General features: G+C 41.5%; 1 protein-coding gene across 1 annotated transcript in view; it reads left to right on the top strand.

Annotated features, from left to right (window-relative positions):
• The window catches only part of tpo (thyroid peroxidase), a 43453-nt gene extending 22929 nt beyond the window's left edge, over positions 1-20524 (top strand). The window contains exons 11-16 of the mRNA XM_045724963.2: positions 25-52; positions 326-494; positions 576-768; positions 15242-15351; positions 17535-17665; positions 20398-20524. Coding sequence (XP_045580919.2) covers positions 25-52; positions 326-494; positions 576-768; positions 15242-15351; positions 17535-17665; positions 20398-20524 — 758 coding nt within the window. The remainder of the gene's footprint in view (positions 1-24; positions 53-325; positions 495-575; positions 769-15241; positions 15352-17534; positions 17666-20397) is intronic.
• Positions 20525-21394: the final 870 nt, after the last annotated feature.

The raw sequence follows: 21394 nt of genomic DNA, 5'->3' as shown, positions 1-21394 counted from the left end.
TTTTTTTCGTTCTCTTTTTTTTAGAAGAACAACTTTGTGCTGAAATCAGCAGGTGGGTTCAGTACTTTCTTGTATAGCGCATGGTGTAAGAAATTGAGACTCACTGAGTTATCATTTGTAAACGTATTTTTCATGATCGTTTCCTACAGCTCACAACTGGAGCAACACCTGTTGTCTGGCAATTCCTCTGACTCCCTTTGCAATTTTAACATCTCTGAATATGCCTGTTCCTCAGTCAGCTTTTTAAATTCATCAGGGAGTGTTGTTGGGAGCAACAGACACAAATCTCCCCTCTTATTTGTTGTTTCTCATGTTGATGTCACAGTTGTCTCATTTTGTTCACTACCCTGCGTTATTTTCTTTGCGACAACCCTTCTCTCAGTGGACAACTTAGCGATGCTGCTGAAATGCCAATTGGCAAGCAAAAAGACTTACTCAACAGAGATGTGGAAGCTGCTGTTCTGTATAAGGCTCTTCTGGAGTACTCCAGCATGGTATGTTTAATCCCAGAATTAGAACAAAATGTTGGCAATATGTGTAGACTTTGTCAATGGGAACTGTTTCTACCTTTCCAGAAGCCCAACATCAGCAGTCCAGCTACGCCACATGTCCTTGATGCCATAGGAGAGCTCAAAATCAGCAACTTCATTAATGCACAGCTGAACGACGCTGGTTTCGTTGACAAGTGGTTCCAGAAGAAGCTCCTACCATTCTTGGAATCTCCATCCAGGAATTTCCATTCCTGTCTCAGATCCAAGAACTTCAGCTGTCAGACCTACCCAATTGTGTATGTAATGCCATGATACCCAGTGCCATCTTCAATGCAATGGGTGATATGCCTACAATTGAATAAGAAGTCAAGGTAACATAGGCTCTGTTCTCTGTTTCCGCATTGATGCTCTAAGCAGCCAATCAGCCTCCATGGACAGAGACCAACGGAGTGATATTCACTCATTTCATCCATTCCTTTAGAGAAATGACTCATTAGGTAATAAATGATTCTGGAAAGCACAAACATCCACACTTCTGCTTACGGGGATTTAAAGTATTTAGTTTCAGATCCCATCTGTCTCGAACACCAGTGGAAGCATTGACTGGCTCCTGAGGAACTTTGGCATCTTTTCTGTTTTTGCTGAACTGCATGAGTTACAAGTCCTCAATCCCGGCTTCTCCAGCGTAAGTGGCATAAGTGTTTGTCTGGATGGTTATCCCCTCAATAACATTGCTGTGCCACTCACTGACATGCACCACTTTATTTTTCTTTTCAGTTTTATTTGTAGGAGGAATCATTGTTGCTGCTTACCTCAACCAAAACGGAACAGTTGACATTGAAATCTGGAACGTTGAATGACACAGATGACCTGAACCTTCTGTTTTGAGAGGCTGGAGAAAGGAGAGTCTTTCAAAAATATTGATGAGTTTCTGACGCAACTGAACGCAAAGGAAGAGGTAATGCATTTTGGGGGGAGGGGGTGACTGCATGCTTCAACTTGACAAATAGCAATCCCTGTGTCTTCCTTTGTGGAAAGCGAAAGACAGCAAATGAGCAACCTATCAATCTTGTACTTAATTTATCAATGGCAAAGCACAATGGAATGCCATGATGAGTTGTGCAGTGCTGATGACCTCTGGTCATGTGTTTTAACAGATTCCTGACATCCATTCAGTGATTAAAAATGTGGTGATGAATTGGACGTTTATCATTAGCCTTCAATTCTCACAGTTCGAAATCCTGGATTGCATGGTTTGAAGATATGTTACTTTTCATATGGTATGTATTCATTTATAGATCTCCATCATCCATTTTGTATGACATGTTACGAATTGCAATTGCAAAGAGTAGAGAAACAAAGTGGAGTCACAATTCAACGGCTCAGACACGAGACGTATGTAACGCCCTGGCCATAGAGAGGGTTTTTTTGTTCTTTATTTTGGTTAGGCCAGGGTGTTACATTGGGTGGTCGTTCTATGTTCTGTTTCTATGTGTTTGTATTTCTTTGTTATCCTGTTAGGGCTAGGGGGCAGTATTGACACGGCTGGATAAAAAACGTACCCGATTTAATCTGGTTACTACTCCTGCCCAGTAACTAGAATATGCATATAATTATTGGCTTTGGATAGAAAACACTCCAAAGTTTCTAAAACTGTTTGAATGGTGTCTGTGAGTATAACAGAACTCAAATGGCAGGTCAAAACCTGAGAAGATTCTGTACAGGAAGTACCCTGTCTGACCATTTCTTGGCCTTCTTTGCCATCTCTATCCATTACAAAGGATCTCTGCTGTTACGTGACACTTCCTACGGCTCACATGGGCTCTCAGAAGGCGGCAAAAAGCTGAATCGTGGCTTTGCAGGCTCTGGCTGAAACAAAGTAGCGCGTTTGGGTAGTGGCTGGTTACAGTACTGTGAGACTCAGGCTCATGCCCGCGTCGACCGAATGCTTTCTTTTCCTTTGTCTGTTTACCTAAACGGAGATTCCCGGTCGGAATATTATCGCTTTTTTACGAGAAAAATGGCATAAAATGGATTTTAAACAGCGGTTGACATGCTTCGAAGTACGGTAATGGTATATTTAGATTTTTTTTGTCACGAATTGTGCCATGCTCGCGACCCTGATTTACCATTTCGGATAGTGTCTGGAACGCACGAACAAAACGCCGCTATTTGGATATAACGATGGATTATTTTGGACCAAACCAACATTTGTTATTGAAGTAGCAGTCCTGGGAGTGCATTCTGACGAAGACAACAAAGGTAATCAAACTTTTGTAAGAGTAAATCTGATTTTGGTGAAGGCTAAACTTGCTGGGTGTCTAAATAGCTAGCCCGTGATGGCTGGGCTATGTACTTAGAATATTGCAAAATGTGCTTTCACCAAAAAGCTATTTTAAAATCGGACATATCGAGTGCATAGAGGAGTTCTGTATCTATAATTCTTAAAATAATTGTTATGCTTTTTGTGAACGTTTATCGTGAGTAATTTAGTAAATTGTTAGTAAATTCCCCGGAAGTTTGCGGGGGGTATGCTAGTTCTGAACGTCACATGCTAATGTAAAAAGCTGGTTTTTGATATAAATATGAACTTGATTGAACAAAACATGCATGTATTGTATAACATAATGTCCTAGGGTTGTCATCTGATGAAGATCATCAAAGGTTAGTGCTGCATTTAGCTGTGGTTTGGGTTTTTGTGACATTATATGCTAGCTTGAAAAATGGGTGTCTGATTATTTCTGGCTGGGTACTCTGCTGACATAATCTAATGTTTTGCTTTCGTTGTAAAGCCTTTTTGAAATCGGACAGTGTGGTTAGATTAACGAGAGTCTTGTCTTTAAAATGCTGTAAAATAGTCATATGTTTGAAAAATGGAAGTTTTCGGATTTTAGAGGAATTTGTAATTCGCGCCACGCCCATCATTGGATATTGGAGCAGGTGTTGCGCCTGCGCATAAATCTGAGAAACGTGAGTTTTGTCTTCATTGTTTATCTCGACATAGGATAGGTTGTGTGAAAATATTACTGATGTTTAACGTTAAAAATGGACCAAAAGATTAATGCTAAACAACATTTCACATGTTTGAACGAACATAAATAGATTATTTACTAGGTTTTTTTAGCTTTTCGGCGTGATTTTACAGTCCCCCACCACGTTTTGTGGGAGCATAATGAACGCTAAGTACTTGGTGTTATTTGGACATAAATTATGATCTTTGTCAAAAGAAACCACATTTGTTCCGGACCTGTGATGCCTTCCGGACCTGGGATGCCAGTCTTCTGATGGAGATAATCAAAGGTAAGGGGATATTTACAATGTTATTATCGATTTTAGATGATGCTAACTGTATAGCATAGCCTGTTGTTCTTAGCATAGCACCCCGTTTATTGCAAAATGTGATTTCCCAGTAAAGTTATTTTGAGATCTGGCCATTCGGTAGCAATTACGAGATGATAATATATTATTCTTTGAATGACAATATTATAATTTACCAATGTTTTCGAATAGTAATTTTGTTATGTTCACCGGAAGCATTTCAGAGAAGAAAAAAAATCTGAATTTCACGCTACTGTAAAATGCTGTTTTTGGATATAAATATGAACTTGATGGAACAAAAAATGCATGTATTGTATAACATAATGTCCTAGGAGTGTCATCTGATGGAGATTGACAAAAGTTAGTGCATAATTCAAGCTGGTTTCTGCTTTTGGTGACGCCTGACCTTGAATTGAAAATGGATGTTTGTACTTTTGTGGCTATGTACTGTCCTAACATAATCTAACTTTATGCTTTTGCCGTAAAGCCTCTTTTAAAATCGAACAATGTGGTTAGATTAAGGAGATGTTTATCATTTAAATTGTGTAAAATAGTTGATTGTTTGAGAAATTGAAATTATTAGATTTTTGATGTTTTGAATTTCCAGCCTTGTTAGCAATCCCGGCTCGGGGTTCATTGCTAACCTGTAGCCCCAACAGGTTTTAAGACGGTCCCCTTTTCTAATAGACGCCGGAATATGATCAATACCCATAGCTTGTAGGGAAGCAGGGTTGCAATGGTGTAAGCACTTGTAGTGCCTTGCCATGGGGTAGTCTTCATTGCCTACCCGTATGGCGTACTTGTGTTCCGCTAAGCGGTCTTGAAGGCATCTCTTTGTCCGTTCAATGTAGAACACCTTGCACTGTGGACATTCCAATCTATAGATGACATGAGTGGTTTTGCAGTTAATGAAATGCTTGACATAATACTCCATTTTGGAAGCTGTGTCAACAAAAACCTTTTCTGTGCAATATTTCTGCAACAGTTGCACTGGTTACATTTAAAAGAGCCCTTGGGTTTGTGGTCTAGCCAAGTTTTTTGAGAGTCACCCGGAAGATAACTGTGGACTAATTTGTCATTTAGGGTAGGACATCTCTTAAAGCTGGTGGCTCAGGAAAGACTTGGCGTAGTAGCATATCACTTTGGATGATTCCCCAATTATTTTTAATGATTCTTTTAATTAATGTTCTCTGCTTCAGTGCTGTATTTTGTAACAAAATACACTCTCTCTGATCTATCACGAGGCACTCCCCTTCGCAACAAGTTCTCTTTGTCAAGTAATCCAGCCCTTATACCTGCATCTTTCAGGACCTGAACGCTGTAGCCCCGATTCAAGAAGCGATTCTCCAATTCAGCAGATTTGACACTGTAGTCTGTTTCCTGATCGCAAATTCTGCGGACTCTTTGGCATTGGCCATATGGAATATTCTCTTTTAGCCTTTTGGGGTGAAAGCTGTCTGCCCTCAGAATGGTATTCCCATCTGTAGGCTTCCTAAAGATTGATGTGTGCAAACAACCTTTGTCATTTATACTAATGTTGAGGTCCAAAAAATGAATGTTATCCTTGCTGTATGCCATAGTTAGTTTGATGTTAGGGTTAATGCTGTTAAGGTATTGGTGGAAGTAAATAAGTTCATCTTCTGAGCCGGACCAAAACAGGCAAACATCATCAATATAGCGTCCCCACCATTTAATCCGGTCAAATAACTGGTTATTAGAAGGATCCAAAATGAAGTCCTTTTCCCATTTACCCAAGTACAAACCAGCATAGGAAGGGCTGTAGCAAGCTCCCATGGCACATCCTTTGACCTGTTTAAAAATACGGTCCTGAAAGATAAAGATGTTATGATGAAGAGTCTATTCAGTCAGTGAGACGATGAATTCTGTAGGATGCATCTCAGTCTCAGGCCGGGTACTCAAGAAATGGTGCACAGCTGCCAAACTTTGTTCATGTTCAGTGGTGGTGTATAAAGACTCCACATCCATGGTGACTAAAAAGGAAGCTGTACCTATATTGTTCAATTCCTTAATTTTGTTCAACACATCTGTGGTATCTTGGGAGTGATGTCAGAAAAGGCTTAATAAAGTAATCAATGTACTTAGAGATGGGTTCTGTCAGACTTTCATTACCACTAATGACTGGTCTGCCTGGGGGATTTTCAAGATTTTTGTGGACTTTTGGAAGAAGGTAAAAAGAAGCCATATGCGGACTGCCATTGAAAATAAATTTGAACTCATTGTCTGAAATGTAGCTATTCTCGCTAGCTTCTTTAAGGATCCCTTTCAATTCAGTTTTTAGGTCCTCTGTGGGGCTGAAAGTAAGAGATTGGTAGAATTCATCATTGTCTAATTGACGGTTGGCTTCTGTCACATATTTGTCTTTAATCCACAGTACTGTAGCGCCACCTTTGTCTGCTTTTTTAACCACAATCCATTCATTTTTGGACAATGATTCAACTGCATCCCTCTCTGTTTTAGAAAGATTAATTTGTGTTTGGTTGGAGTCAATTTTCGCCTTAAACAGATTCTCCACATCAAAATTCACCTTCTTGGCAAATGTATTTAGTGTGGCATTCTGGACCTTGGGACAAAAGGTGGATTTGGGCTTAAAAGGTGTTTTTGAGGGAACAGAAACTGCCTGACCTGAGACACTGGCGTCTGTAGTTGGAGAGATGTTTTGCTTGTACCAGTAAGTAACCTTCTGTTTTATGTAACCACACCAAACGTAATATACTACTTTGAGTGTCCCGGATTTACATTCACTATCTTACGTCTAGTCCAGGTTGTGTGAGTAGGGGCAACTTCCTGTTAAAATTAGCCATGGATTATTGCAAATGTCATGTATATATTTTTTCCCCATTTACAGTGTAAGAGGAATGCGCAGAACCTTCCCATAAAATGTATCTGTGTAGAAGACAAGGAATCGCAGGAGTCCTGCTGAAATACCTGGTGATATCTGTTCACATTGTCTGTCTGTTCTGTTGTATCGGACAGTTGACATGTTGCTTCCTTGTCTAAAGAAATCCATGTATGCTACTCCATATTTGAAAAATCTAAATCGCCATGCAGGTCTTTTAGTTTGCCAGCAGGAAATCTGCAATAATGCTGACTAGCTGGTAATCAGCCTGGGTCCATACTCCAAATACACAACCTATTCTGATCTCAAAGACTTCAACATCTCAGAGGTAAAACAATTGTTTGCTACTCTTTTTTGAAAGTGCACCATTGGAATCTTGTAATTTGACGCTGCTTACGTGGAGATTTGGCCAGATAAGGCAGAATGCATTCGTGTTCTGTCTTCTCCTCTCCAGGTGGCAGTTCTCGACTCTCTCTCACCAAACCGGAAAGCTGAGCTGATACTGGACCCCACGAACCTGTCAAATACAACTCTTGCAAAAGTGTTTCTTATGGGTTCTGGGATCGTCAGATGTATGGGAGATTAGTCCATTTTTCCAATCATTTGCAGAGGTTTCTGCAAAGGTTTAAATTTTGATTATTGGTATTGAAATTGGTTTATTTGGACACTTCTAAACAATATTGTCATCTTGGTAAACCAGGAGTGGTCCTAAGCTATTGCCATCTATGTAATAGATTGTGAACTACTCAAAATAGCCAAGGCAAGTCTCCAGCCACTCTTTTGACCTATTGTTCATTATTTATTTTTTATAGCAATGCATTTTCTCTAATGCCACTTAAATAGAATTGTTTATCTAATTTTACAGAGAAGCCTGACGACTATTGAGCCAGGAGTGAGACACCCTCTAAAACCTGACACTGACGACACTCGTCCCCAAATTTCAGACACTAGATAGTGTTCCAGGTCTCTCTCCCATTATTTCTCCCAAGCATTTATCTGTCATCCCAAAGAATATCACCTGTGACTCCACTGATTTCATTGCAATTTTTACTACCCCAGAGATTTTAAACTTGCATGGGAAATGCAGGATGTTGACTGGATTTTTGGACTAATCTAAATTTGACCCAGCTGATTGCAAAGCCTACTCATCCAAACTTAAAGGACCCTACAAAATCAACTTTGATTGGCCTCAAATTTACAAATACTCCAGAGTAATATGCTGGGAGGGGAGTATTTGCTTTGGATATTAGTGACCATTGTCCCAAATCAGATCATTATCTTAATACACTATCTGAATGTACAGGGTGCTACATTTTGGAAAGCTGTTACATCAATCAAGGGTTGTCTCCTCTTCTCTCCCCCAATACATTCAATTCGATTCTGGCCTTATTACTGACAATTGATATCATTAATGCATTAAATCATAATTTTATCTCTGCGGGCTACATATTTGAATGCATTTCAAAGACAGCTCTTAAAAAGAGTAGTTTGGATGATGATGTTAAATCTATTGAATGATACTGAAAATGCTGGTCAGGAGTTTTCTTTTTGGAAATTCACTGACAAAGAAGTCCTGGATGCTTTGTTAACATTACAACAAAACAAATCCACAGGGGCTGATCATTTGGATCCTGGTCTGCATAAGTGTCAGGGATTTCTTCGTCGGAGGACGATATGGCGAAATCATCATCGGATAATGAGGACCAAAGAGTTGAGATGGTTCATTTTGAACTTTTAATAAATTCCAAAACGAACATACAAAATAACAAAAACGAACGCACGATACACTGACAGTCCTGTTAGGTTTACACACACTAAACACGGAACAATCTCCCACAAATACACAGACAAACACACCCAACTAATATAGGACTTCCAATCAAAGGCAACACCACACAGCTGCCTTCAATTGGAAGTCCACCCCAATTAACTCAACATAGAAACAGATCCACCAGACTACACATAGAAATACATCAACATAGACCGTAACTCAAAACCCGGAAATAATAAATCAAACGCCCTCCTAACTAACACACCACCCCGAACCACATAAAACAAATACCCTCTGCCACGTCCTGACCAAACTAAAATGACAATTAACCCTTATACTGGCCAGGATGTGACAGTACCCCCCCCCCCCCCCCCCCCTTAAAGGTGCTAACCCCGGAAGCACCTTAAGAAAAACAACCCCACACAACAACAAAACAAAAATTCCCCCCTACTAAAGGGAGGGAAGGGAGGGTGGCTGCCGTCAACGACGGCACTGTGCTACACCCCCCCCTCCCCAACCCACCTATATCTGGAGGTGGCTCCGGTTCTAGCCGTTCCAGGCAGTCGGGCCACTCTGTCATCGCCGGGGGGCAGTCGGGCCACTCTGGCATCGCCGGGGGGCAGTCGGGGCAGTCTGGCAGCTCGGGGCAGTCTGGCAGCTCTGGCGGCTCGGGGCAGTCTGGCGGCTCGGGGCAGTCTGGCGGCTCGGGGCAGTCGGGCCACTCTGGCGGCTCAGGGCAGTCGGGCCACTCTGGCGGCTCGGGGCAGTCGGGCCACTCTGGCAGCTCGGGGCAGTCTGGCGGCTCGGGGCAGTCGGGCCACTCTGGCGGCTCGGGGCAGTCTGGCAGCTCCGGGCAGTCTGGCCACTCTGGCAGCTCCGGGCAGTCTGGCCACTCTGGCAGCTCCGGGCAGTCTGGCCACTCTGGCAGCTCCGGGCAGTCTGGCCACTCTGGCAGCTCGGGGCAGTCTGGCCACTCTGGCAGCTCGGGGCAGTCTGGCCACTCTGGCAGTTCGGGGCAGTCTGGCCACTCTGGCAGTTCGGGGCAGTCTGGCCACTCTGACAGTTCGGGGCAGTCTGGCCACTCTGGCAGTTCGGGGCAGTCTGGCCACTCTGGCAGTTCGGGGCAGTCTGGCCACTCTGGCAGTTCGGGGCAGTCTGGGCAGCTCTGGCGGCTTCTGACTGGCGGGCAGCTCTGGCGACTGTTGACTGGCGGGCAGCTCTGGTGACTGTTGACTGGCGGGCAGCTCTGGTGACTGTTGACTGGTGGGCAGCTCTGGTGACTGTTGACTGGCGGGCAGCTCTGGTGACTGTTGACTGGCGGGCAGCTCTGGCGACTGTTGACTGGCGGGCAGCTCTGGTGACTGTTGACTGGCGGGCAGCTCTGGCAACTGTTGACTGGCGGGTAGCTCTGGCGACTGTTGACTGGCGGGCAGCTCTGGCGACTGTTGACTGGCGAGGCTGGGTTTATGCACTAGATGCCTGATGCGTGGTGCTGGTACTGGATATGTCAGCTGTGAAACACACACCTTAGGGCTAGTGCGTGGAGCGGGAACAGGACGTACTGGACTGGGCTGACGCACTATAATCCTGGTGCGTGGTGCTGGTACTGGATATGCCAGCTTGTGAACACGCACCTCTAGGCTAGTGAAAAAAGAGCTGTGCTGCCATGTTCATTGACCTGTCCAAGGCGTTCTACACGGTTGATCATTCTGTTTGCTGAATAAGTTATCAAGAATAGGCCTGGGATATACAGCCTGTTTTTGATTTCAGAATTGTCTTAGCAACAGAACTCAGGCCATCATGACAGATGGGTTGAATCTGAATTTCTTGATATTCAAAAGGTGTTCCTCGGGGTTCTATTTTGGGTCCATTATTGTTCACCTTGTATATTAATGACAAAGGAAACACTGTTAATACTTGTAACATTCATCTCTATGCAGATGACACAGTTTAGTATTCCTGTGCCGCCTCAGTGCAGCAGGCCATTCGTGAACTTCAGCATGAAATCACTTACAGATCTTAAATTGGTGTTAAATACAAGTAAAACCAAGCTCATGTTGTTCTCTAGGTCACGAAATGTTGACCCTGAGGACCTGCATATTTGTTATGTACCTGGGTGTCTGGATTGATGACAAGCTGCCCGTCGTAACGCATATAGAGAATCTGACAAAGAAGCTAAGATCAAATTTTTTTATATAGAAATAAATTATGCCTCAGTATTGAAAATAGGAGAATGATTGTTCAAACAACACTTCTCCCTGTATTGGATATTGGTGATATTGTTTACATACATGTGGCAACCTATGTTTTAAAACCCTTGGACACACACTACCATTCCGCAATACGTTTTATCACAGGGGGCAATTTTAGGACTCATCTTTGTCTGTGAAAATCCAGGATGAACCTCTCTGTCTGTAAGAAGAGTTGCATTCTCTTTTATTATTTACAAAGCAATCTGACAGAAACTCCCTTAATGTATAACTTCATTAAATTAGGTTAAGAATCATAAGTTACCAAACCTGTTCTCAGGAATGGTTAACACTAGAGATACCTTAAGTCGCCACATATTTGGGAAAATCTGAGTTGAGTTTTTTGCCACTAATTTGTGGAACAATCTGCAGAGTTCACTGCAGCTAGATGTGCTGGTGCCACTCAGAGGTCCTCAATCAATCATTTAACCTGCCTATGTAGTTGATTGGTTTTATTAAATCTGTTTATTTTCTTATTGTTTGCTGAATTATATTGTTTTATACACATACATGTGTGTATTTATTATTGTTTTTATTGTAATGCTTACAGGTCTCTCTTGTAAGATTGATTTTTAATCTCAATGTGACTCCCTGTTTAATTAAAAATAGTGCAATGTGAGTTTCAGCTCTGTTTACAGGGACTAATGATTTGGCATATACAGTTGAAGTCGGAAGTTTACATACACTTAGGTTGGAGTCATTAAAACTCGTTTTTCAACTACTCCACACATTTCTTGTTAAGAAACTATAGTTTTGGCAAGTCGATTAGGACATCAACTTTGTGCATGACACAAGTAATTTTTCCATTAATTGTTTACAGAAAGATGAATTCACTGTATCACAATTCCAGTGGGTCAGAAGTTTACATACACTAAGCTGACTATGCCTGTAAACAGTTTGGAACATTCCAGAAAATGATGTCATGGCTTTAGAAGCTTCTGATAGGCTAAGTGACATAATTTGAGTCAATTGCAGGTGTACTTGTGGATGCAGTTCAAGGCCTACCTTCAAACTCATTGCCTCGTTGCTTGACATCATGGCGAAAATCAAAAGAAATCAGCCAAGACCTCAGAAAGAAAATGTAGACATCCACAAGTCTGGTTCATCCTTAGGAGCAATTTCCAAACGCCTGAAGGTACCACGTTCATCTGTACAAACAATAGTATGCAAGTATAAACACCATGGGACCACGCAGCCGCCATACCGCTCAGAAAGGAGACACGTTCTGTCTCCTAGAGATGAACGTACTTTGGTGTGAAAAGTGCACATCAATCCCAGAACAACAGCAAAGGACCTTGTGAACATGCAGGAGGAAACAGGTACAAAAGTATCTATATCCACAGTAAAACGAGTCCTATATTGACATAACCTGAAAGGCCGCTCAGCAAGGAAGAAGCCACTGCTCCAAAACCGCCATAAAGCCAGACTACCATTTGCAACTGCACATGGGGACAAAGATCGTACTTTTTGGAGAAATGCCCTCTGGTCTGATGAAACAAAAATAGAACTGTTTGGCCATAATGACCATTGATATGTTTGGAGGAAATAGGGACGCTTGCAAGCCGAAGAACACCATCCCAACCATGAAGCACGGGGGTGGTAGCATCATGTTGTGGGGGTGCTTTGCTGCAGGAGGGACTGGTGCACTTCACAAAATAGATGGCCTCATGAGGCAGGAAAATTATGTGAATATATTGAAGCAACATCTCAAGACATCAGTCAAGAAGTTAAAGCTTGGTCGCAAATGGATCTTCCAAATGGACAATGACCCCAAGCATACTTCCAAAGTTGTGGCAAAATGGCTTAAGGACAACAAAGTCAAGGTATTGGAGTGGCCATCACAAAGCCCTGACCTCAATCCTATCACATTTGTGGGCAGAACTGAAAAAGGGTGTGTTAGCAAGAAGGCCTAAAAACCTGACCCAGTTACACCAGCTCTGTCAGGAGGAATGGGCCAAAATTCACCCAACTTATTGTGGGAAGCTTGTGGAAGGCTACCCAAAATGTTTGACCGAAGGTAAAGAATTTAAAGGCAATGCTACCAAATACTAATTGAGTGTATGTAAACTTCTGACCCACTGGGAATGTGATGAAAGAAATAAAAGCTGAAATGAATCACTCTCTACTATTATTCTGACATTTCACATTCTTAAAATAAAGTGGTGATCCTAACTGACCTAAGACAGGGAATTCTTACAACGATTAAATGTCAGGAATTGTGAAAAACTGAGTTTAAATGTATTTGGCTAAGGTGTATGTAAACTTCCGACTTCAACTGTAACTGCCAAATGCTGTATATTCTAGATGTCTATTCTACACAATGGATGTTAGTACGTGAGTTGTCCTTTAATAAAACTGTTTTGTCACACAGCATCAAGGGTAATGTGGTCCATCAACTGTTACTGAAGCAGTCCAAGCAAGCCTTCATGTTCACCTTGGATTATTTGACAGGCCAATCCATTGAAGTTAGGTAACACAATATGTCCTCAAACTCAAAATACTATGTCTGTGGGAGCTATCTGTCTGTTTCAGTGTGTGTGTGTGTGTGTGTGTGTTTCCTGGCCTTATTGTTACACTTATAATTTTTTTTTAAATCAATTAGCTTTCGGTTGCACTGAAGTCAATTTGAAGCAGACACATAGGTGGCAGTAATTTTACTCCTGAGCGCCAGTTTTAACTAACACAGAAAAACAAAATAACTCTGTGCTTTATCAAAATACATATATATTTATTCAAAACCCGAAGTCTGTTTTTATTGTAGTTTTTTGTTAAAAAATTTTTTTTTACATACGCTAACTAGCTAGCATAATATTTTTAAAAGGCCCAGTGCAGTCAAAAACGTGGTTTCCTGTGTTTTATATGCATTTCCACACTTAGGTTGGAATAATACTGCGAAAATGTGTAAGAGCTATTTGAAAAGACTGCTAGAAATGTCAGCCTGTTTTGGTGGGATGGAGTTTTGGCCTGCCTGGTGACATCAGCAAGCGGTAAATTGGATAATAGACCAATAAGAAAGAGTTCCAAACCTCCCTGCCAATAACAGCTAGTTAGTCCAGATAGTCCTAGCAAAATTCTTGCTTGATAATTGCTTTTGCTAAGAAGCTATTTTTGTTTGTTTTCAATTAAAATGGTAAAAAAACGGTCAGGTATTTAGCTAATTGTTACCCAGAAATGATATTGAGATAAAAATGGCTGCATTGGGACTTTTAAGTTTTTACCCCCACAGTTTTTACCCCCACAGTTTTCCCCCCAATGTTTTTACCCCCAAGCCATAAGACTCCTGAACAGGTAATCTAATGGGTACCCGGACTATTTGCATTGTGTGCCCCCCCAACCCCCCCAACCCCTCTTTTTACGCTGCTGCTACTCTCTGTTTATCATATATGCATAGTCACTTTAACTATACATTCATGTACATACTACCTCAATTGGGCCGACCAACCAGTGCTCCCGCACATTGGCTAACCGGGCTATCTGCATTATGTCCCACCACCCGCCAACCCCTCTTTTACGCTACTGCTACTCTCTGTTCATCATATATGCATAGTCACTATAACCATATCTACATGTACATACTACCTCAATCAGCCTGACTAACTGGTGTCTGTATGTAGCCTCGCTACTTTTATAGCCTCGCTACTGTATATAGCCTGTCTTTTTACTGTTGTTTTATTTCTTTACCTACCTATTGTTCACCTAATACCTTTTTTGCACTATTGGTTAGAGCCTGTAAGTAAGCATTTACCTGTTGTATTCAGCGCACGTGACAAATAAACTTTGATTTGATAAACATATTTCCCCCATTTTTACCTCAGATAAAAATAACCCCAAAAAATTGCTGCACAGTATTAAGCCCTCACAAATTGGTATTATACATGTGACGACATTTCCTATTAGTATTGGAAGGTTTACTTACCTGTGCCGTGGCATAGGCCTACCTGTGTACAGTATCTCAGGAAAATCTGAAGGTAGCAGCTAGCTTGCTAGCTAGGCAGCTCTGGTACATTCTTGACCTTGGTTGATGTCATAGAACTGATGTCATAAGAGGCCCAACTCCAGAATGGATTTGTGGAATGGAACAGTCATCTGGGACCAGTTCTATTGATGCTTCCAAGACAACTGGGAACTCATTAAAAAAAAAGTAAAATGCCAGAGTTTTCACATTGGAATTCCGAGTTGGATGAAAGTTCAAAACATTTAGCAATTGTGACACATCTTCCATATTCCCTTTGCATGCAGATAGGAGGGGTGCGTTCAGCAACACACAATGTTTTGGAATGTTCAGATATAAATATGTGTAGAACACGCTCATCTCTGACATGTAGAATAAGGAATCACATTGGCTCTTTTCATGACATTTCCATCTGCAACGTTTGGCTTCTGAACTTGACCCAGATGTTGCACGTAGTATTTAACTTGTTGCTTCCCTATTACCACCATAATAGAGTAACATCGCCATCTATTGGACTGATGGAATAACTAAAGCTATAAATAACAAATAGGTAGATTGTCAACAGATTTGGTCCCGTTCCCCCAAGTATTCTCCTGTGTGTAGACTATGATGACAGGGATTGGCTTGGAAGCAACTTTGAACAATTCCGGATCTATGCTTCATATTTGGACTTTGTGACTCTGAAGAGTGATTTCAATGGAGTAAGCCACAAGGTATTGTCAGTGTTAACATTTTTTTATTAGAGTTCTGAGTCTGAAGCTATATTCGAGTTTACATTAAATGAGCTAAGCTTAAGCTGTTTCTTAATTGAAGTGATTAAAATAACCTAAAATCTGCCGTGAGGTCCTTTTAAGAAGGGTGTAATGTCAGACACCTCTTTTTAAATAGTTTTTCATTTCCAGGTTGAAGCAGCAATTCTCCTCACTCCTATCCAGCTGGCTCAGCTCGCAAAAATTCCCTCCCAACTTAAAGTGGCACATGGCAGCTTTCGGTCTGGCTAACTTTGGACTGTTCTTTGACATGCACTGACCTGCTATTCAGGTACATATCAGTCTACTAGCCTTTCTACTAGCCTTTCAGGTAAACAGCATTGACATTTCTGATTTGAATTGTATTTCTACAATCCTGAAATAGTTTTGATAGATATTACTAAAGTAATGTTTACTGTATTTTATTTAGTATTGCCAATTTTTATATCCAAATGTGCTCACAATTCAGCATGTTGCTGCCAATTGTACAATGGTCTGGCTCTGTCTCTCTCTCGCAAGCAAGCCTTTGCCTTTTTAAACTAGGCCACTAAGCTCGTTATTTTTGCATTAAGATCTCCTGTTTTTTTTCTCTGGAAACTCAGAATGTCATTACACTGACTAGAGTAACACTCAGAATCTCATTACACTGACTAGAGTAACACTTAGAATCTCATTACACTGACTGGAGAAACACTCAGAATGTAATTACACTGACTGGAGAAACACTCAGAATGTAATTACACTGACTGGAGAAACACTCAGAATGTCATTATACTGACTGGAGAAACACTCAGAATGTCATTACACTGATTGGAGAAAAACTCAGAATGTCATTACACTGACTAGAGAAACACTCAGAATGTAATTACACTGACTGGAGAAACACTCAGAATGTCATTACACTGACTGGAGAAACACTCAGAATGTCATTACACTGATTGGAGAAAAACTCAGAATGTCATTACACTGACTGGAGAAACACTCAGAATGTCATTACACTGACTGGAGAAACACTCAGAATGTAATTACATTGCTCTCTAAACTGACTGGAGAAACACTCAGAATGTCATTACACTGATTGGAGTAACACTCAGAATGTCATTACACTGACTGGAGAAACACTCAGAATGTCATTACACTGATTGGAGAGAACACTCAGAATGTCATTACACTGCTCTCTATACTGACTGGAGAAACAACCCACTGGGCACAGATGTTAGTTCAATGTCTACTTTTGATTTTAAATTTGGTTGAGTTGTCAACTAACATGAATTCATCTTGAAGATAACAACAACAAAAAATACACCATGTTATTTAGGTTAAAATTCCCTTATGCTGATGACTTTTTGCAAATCCAATCAGTTTTCCATGTTAATTCAATGTCTTTGCATTGCATTTTTTGGGTTGAAATAACATGGAAACAACATTTATTCAACCAGTTTTTGCGCAGTGGGACCAAGGGAAATATACAGCAGTACTCTGCTCTTCCTGAATGGTATGGATTGGAGTCTGAAACTGTTCCTCTATCTGCTTCTATGGGCCTACAGTAATTCAGGTGTTTGTTTATTAACGCCGGGCCATAGTGATCAAAAAATGCATTTGAACAGTCCTTTTGTCTTATAGAGCCAACACCACTGCAATGCTATGGAAACGGAAGCTTCCACTCGTTTTTGAGAACCACGTTCCTTGGCTTCGGATTCCCCGACCTGTCAATGCTTTTCACTCAAAGGTCAGACGCACACCAAACCTGAAGTAATTCTTCTTTGTATTCAATAGTAGAACACAGCCAATCAGCATTCAGGGCTCAAACCACCCAGTTTAGAACATTGGATTTAGTACTTCAAATGGCTTTAGTGATCGATCGGTAATCACTAATTCCCCCGGCGTTGCAGCTCCTGAATTCCATAGCCTCCTCGGCGCAGAGTCACATCCTCAGTCAACCTGACGTGGTTGGCAACGGTTCCAACACATGTACCTGGATGCAGCTATTCTACTTCCTGAATTGTATTCTTGTTTTTGAATGTACTTGGTATGAGTATTTGACACATTTTTCTTATGTGTTGTGGTCAGCCCAATTTTGAAATGAAAAGAGAAGTGTTGAGAACATGGGGTATTTTCACCCCAACCCATCCCGTTTCTCTCCTCAGGAGGATGTCCCTGATGCTGTGAAGCAGCTGACCTTTCCCTGTGTCTGGTCTTTAGCCCTGAACAGCAGCGATAGGTCAGAGGTGATCGCCTGGTTTAACCTCACCAGGAGCCTCGTCAGAGATCATCTTAAGTACAAGACGCCCCCCCCCCCCCCTTTTTGTTCATTGACTGAGAGAATCCTGAATCCATGAATCCTTTCTTTGCACGTTAGATTATATGAAATGTAATACTCTTGACACCATGCACAGCCTTTGTTCTGATCACATCGTCTGAGTTTTGCTTCAGTCTCAGTCCTTGAAGTCGATTTCAGTTACAACAGCTGACTTTGTACAGAGAGATGTGTACGCCACCATTAAGACTTTACCTGGCACAGGTGAGACTTTTTTTTGTCACAAAGGTTTGACACTGGCTAAACACTCCACTAAGCATGCAACCATAATCCTGTGGATATGGTTATCTCCTGTAAATCCTCCACTGAGATGATTTATCCGTCATAGGATGTGTTTATCCATTGCAGGTTGTTGACTAACATTTATTTGGGAATGATGACAGCATGTGATGGTGCTGTATGACAGATGCTTGTTCTTCTGTTTTTCTGTAAGGCTTTGGACCTAAATACCAAAGACCCAGAGCTGAACTTCACCGCCATGTTTCTGTACTACATCAGTGTGTTTGACTTAGCTCTCTCTCTGGAGGACCTCAACTCCCCTTGTAACAACCTTTTTAGATGTTCAGTCCCCAATATGGTGGACTTTAAGCGGTTCTGGACTGGTTCAGACTGACATTTTGGTGTACAAAGCGCCCTGTGAAAGCCGTAATGTCTTATAGTGTCACAAAGCCCATCTGTCTGCTCTCTCCTCCAACTCTCTCAGCAGCGCTGACTTCAAATGAGTACACCTCAGCAATTTATAGCTATTTTTTTTTACCAGAAAGGTGAGCTCCAGACCATTCTAAAATAATGCAATGTCATTGTTTATGGCCATCTTGGTTATGTCTATTTAGGTGTAAATATAAATGTTGACCTATTATAAATGAAACAGGAATCGTTCACTAGAAGTGTAAATAAGACAGTGTATGAATAACTGTGTTATTGGGTTAGAAGATGATCTTCTTGGAGAACCAGCTCTTTAGCAACACAGCTATACTAAAGTCACCTCCTAACATCACACAGCCACACACTGTCACACCCTGATCTGTTTCACCTGTCCTTGTGATTGTCTTCACCCCCTTACAAGTGTTGCCCGTCTTCCCCATTATCCCCTGTGTATTTATACCTGTGTTCTCTGTTTGTCCGTTGCCAGTTCGGCTTGTTTGTCAAGTCAACCAGCGTTTTGTTCTCATCTCCTGCTTGTACCAGTCTCGCCATTTTTCTCGCCCTCCTGGTTTTGACCCTTGCCTGTCCTGATTCTGAGCCCGCCTGCCTGACCACTCTGCCTGCCCCTGAGCCTGCCTGCCGACCTGTAACTTTGCCCCACCTCTGGATTATTGACCTCTGCCTACCCTGACCCGGTTGCCTGCTTGCTATCCGGGACCGTTGCCTCTGGTGTACTGACCCCGCCTGCCTTGACCTGTCTATTGCCCCTGTTAGAATATTTAAACCATTGTCAAATTGACGTGTCTGCAGCTGGGCCTTACCTTGATTCCTGACACACACACACACACACACACACACACACACACACACACACACACACACACACACACACACACACACACACACACACACACACACACACTGAATGCCCACTTTCAACCCTCTGCGGTGAGTATCCTTTTATAGTGGTAGTAACAGTAGCTGTAGTAGTGCTAAGACAAGGATGTAAGTAGTACAGTATACAGTTCCTTGAGAAAGTATTCACACCCCTTTTGACTTTTTAAACATGTCTTACACATGGGGATTAAAATGGATTGAACTGAGATTTGTTTTGTTACTGGCCTATAATGTCAGTGGAATTAGGTTTATTGAAATATTAACAAATAAATGAAAAATGAAAAGTTTTCAACTCCTTTGTTATGGCAAACCTAAATATGTTCTGGAGTAAAAATGTGTTTAAGTTGCATGGACTAATTTTGTGTCCAATAATAGTGTTTAACATGGTTTTTGAATGACTACCTTATCTATGTACCCCACACATAGAATTATCTGTAAGGTCCCTCAGTCGAGCAGTGAATTTCAAACACAGATTCAACCACAAAGACCAGGGAGCTTTTCCAATGTCTCGCAAAGAAGGGCGACTATTGGTAGATGGGTAAAAAGAAGACATTGAATATCCCTTTGAGCATAGTGAGGTTATTATTACACTTTGGATGGTGTATCAATACACCCAGTCACTACAAAGATACAGGCGTCCTTCCTAACACCGTTGCCGGAGTGAAAGGAAGTCTCTCAGGGATTTCACGATGAGGCCAGTGGTGACTTTAAAACAGTTACAGAGTTTAATGGCAACATTGTAGTTACTCCACAATACAAACCTAATTGACAGTGAAAAGAAAGACTGTACAGATGAGAAAATATTCCAAAAACATGCATCCTGTTTGCAACAAGGCACTAAAGTAATACTGCAAAGAATGTGGCAAAGCAATTAACTTTTAATCCTGAATACAGTGTTAGGTTTGTTTCAAATCCAACACAGCACATCACTGAGTACCACTCTCCATATTTTCAGGCATAGTGGTGGCTGCATCATGTTATATGGGTATGCTTGCAATCACTAAGGACTGGGGAGTTTTTTTTGTGGCAGCAATAACAGCAGTTATTGTTGTAGTAGAATCTCTCTAGTAATAGCATTATGTCGATAATGGTTAGAACCAAACTGAAATGACACTAACAATAGTTGGTCTTGATATTTTGTTTTCCTTCAGACTTCCTGTCTTGTGTGAGGTCCCAAGTACGGCCTGTGACTCTCTGGGCAAGACAGTCAGTATGGATATCCTGGATCGTCTGAAGCTATTCTGCAATGGAACTGAGGACCCTCAGGTTCATGCTTAGAAATGGAACAAGGAGAGCGTTATTGTTCTCATGAGTTTCTCATGATCCGTTGCATTTTATCATGTAAATCTTGGTGGGGCAAACAAACAAAAATCGGGGGGATGCATGCCAGCAAAGCCACTAAACAATACATTAATTGCACTATAATGGTGACAAACGGTGCCCACAAACTGTTAGGGCCTACATAAATCTGTCCCAACAGTAGTCCCAACACCTTACCACTGCTACACCTGGCTATCAGCGGAGCCTTGTGTGGCAGCGAAAAAGTTCATTCAGCCTCATTTATTGCCTTTAAAAAAAAACATAGCTGATACGGCTGACTTGCATAAACAAATGTGGCTTCTACTGACAATTGAGGTGTACAAACTATGGAAGACAAGAGGATAAGAGGCAATCCGTAATTTCAATTAATACATTAATGAGTGAGCTAGGACGGATGTAGGTAATGTAACTTTGTTTAGCACTTTTGAAATGTACAGCGACAGAATTCAGGACATGGGCCACTCTTACAGTGTTCTCCCTGTACCCCAAGTCAGAACCATAGGATAAATAAAGGGAGCATATAAGCAGACAATGAAAGCTCTCACAATATTCAATTATTACATTTCTCTAAAACAGGTTATAGGCTACATATGCACCACCAAGTCAAAACAGTAGGCGGAATTAAGAGGTGAAAATAGACCAAATTATTAGGATGAGGCACATGGGCAACTAACAGCTTACTACACAACAAACACTAGCTATTGCTTTCTTAGCTACAGTATACATATCTCCCTGGCATATTACATCATGTATGCAGCAGAGTACAGGACATTTTTGGACTCACCTTGTTGTGCTTTGCTCACTTGAACAGGAAGGTGGCACGGCATT

Source organism: Salmo salar, chromosome 09, assembly GCF_965601325.2.
Source record: "Salmo salar chromosome 09, fSalSal1, whole genome shotgun sequence".
Taxonomy (NCBI): Eukaryota; Metazoa; Chordata; class Actinopteri; order Salmoniformes; family Salmonidae; genus Salmo; species Salmo salar.
Note: the sequence above shows the minus strand (reverse complement) of the source record. Positions and strands in the feature narration are given on the sequence as shown.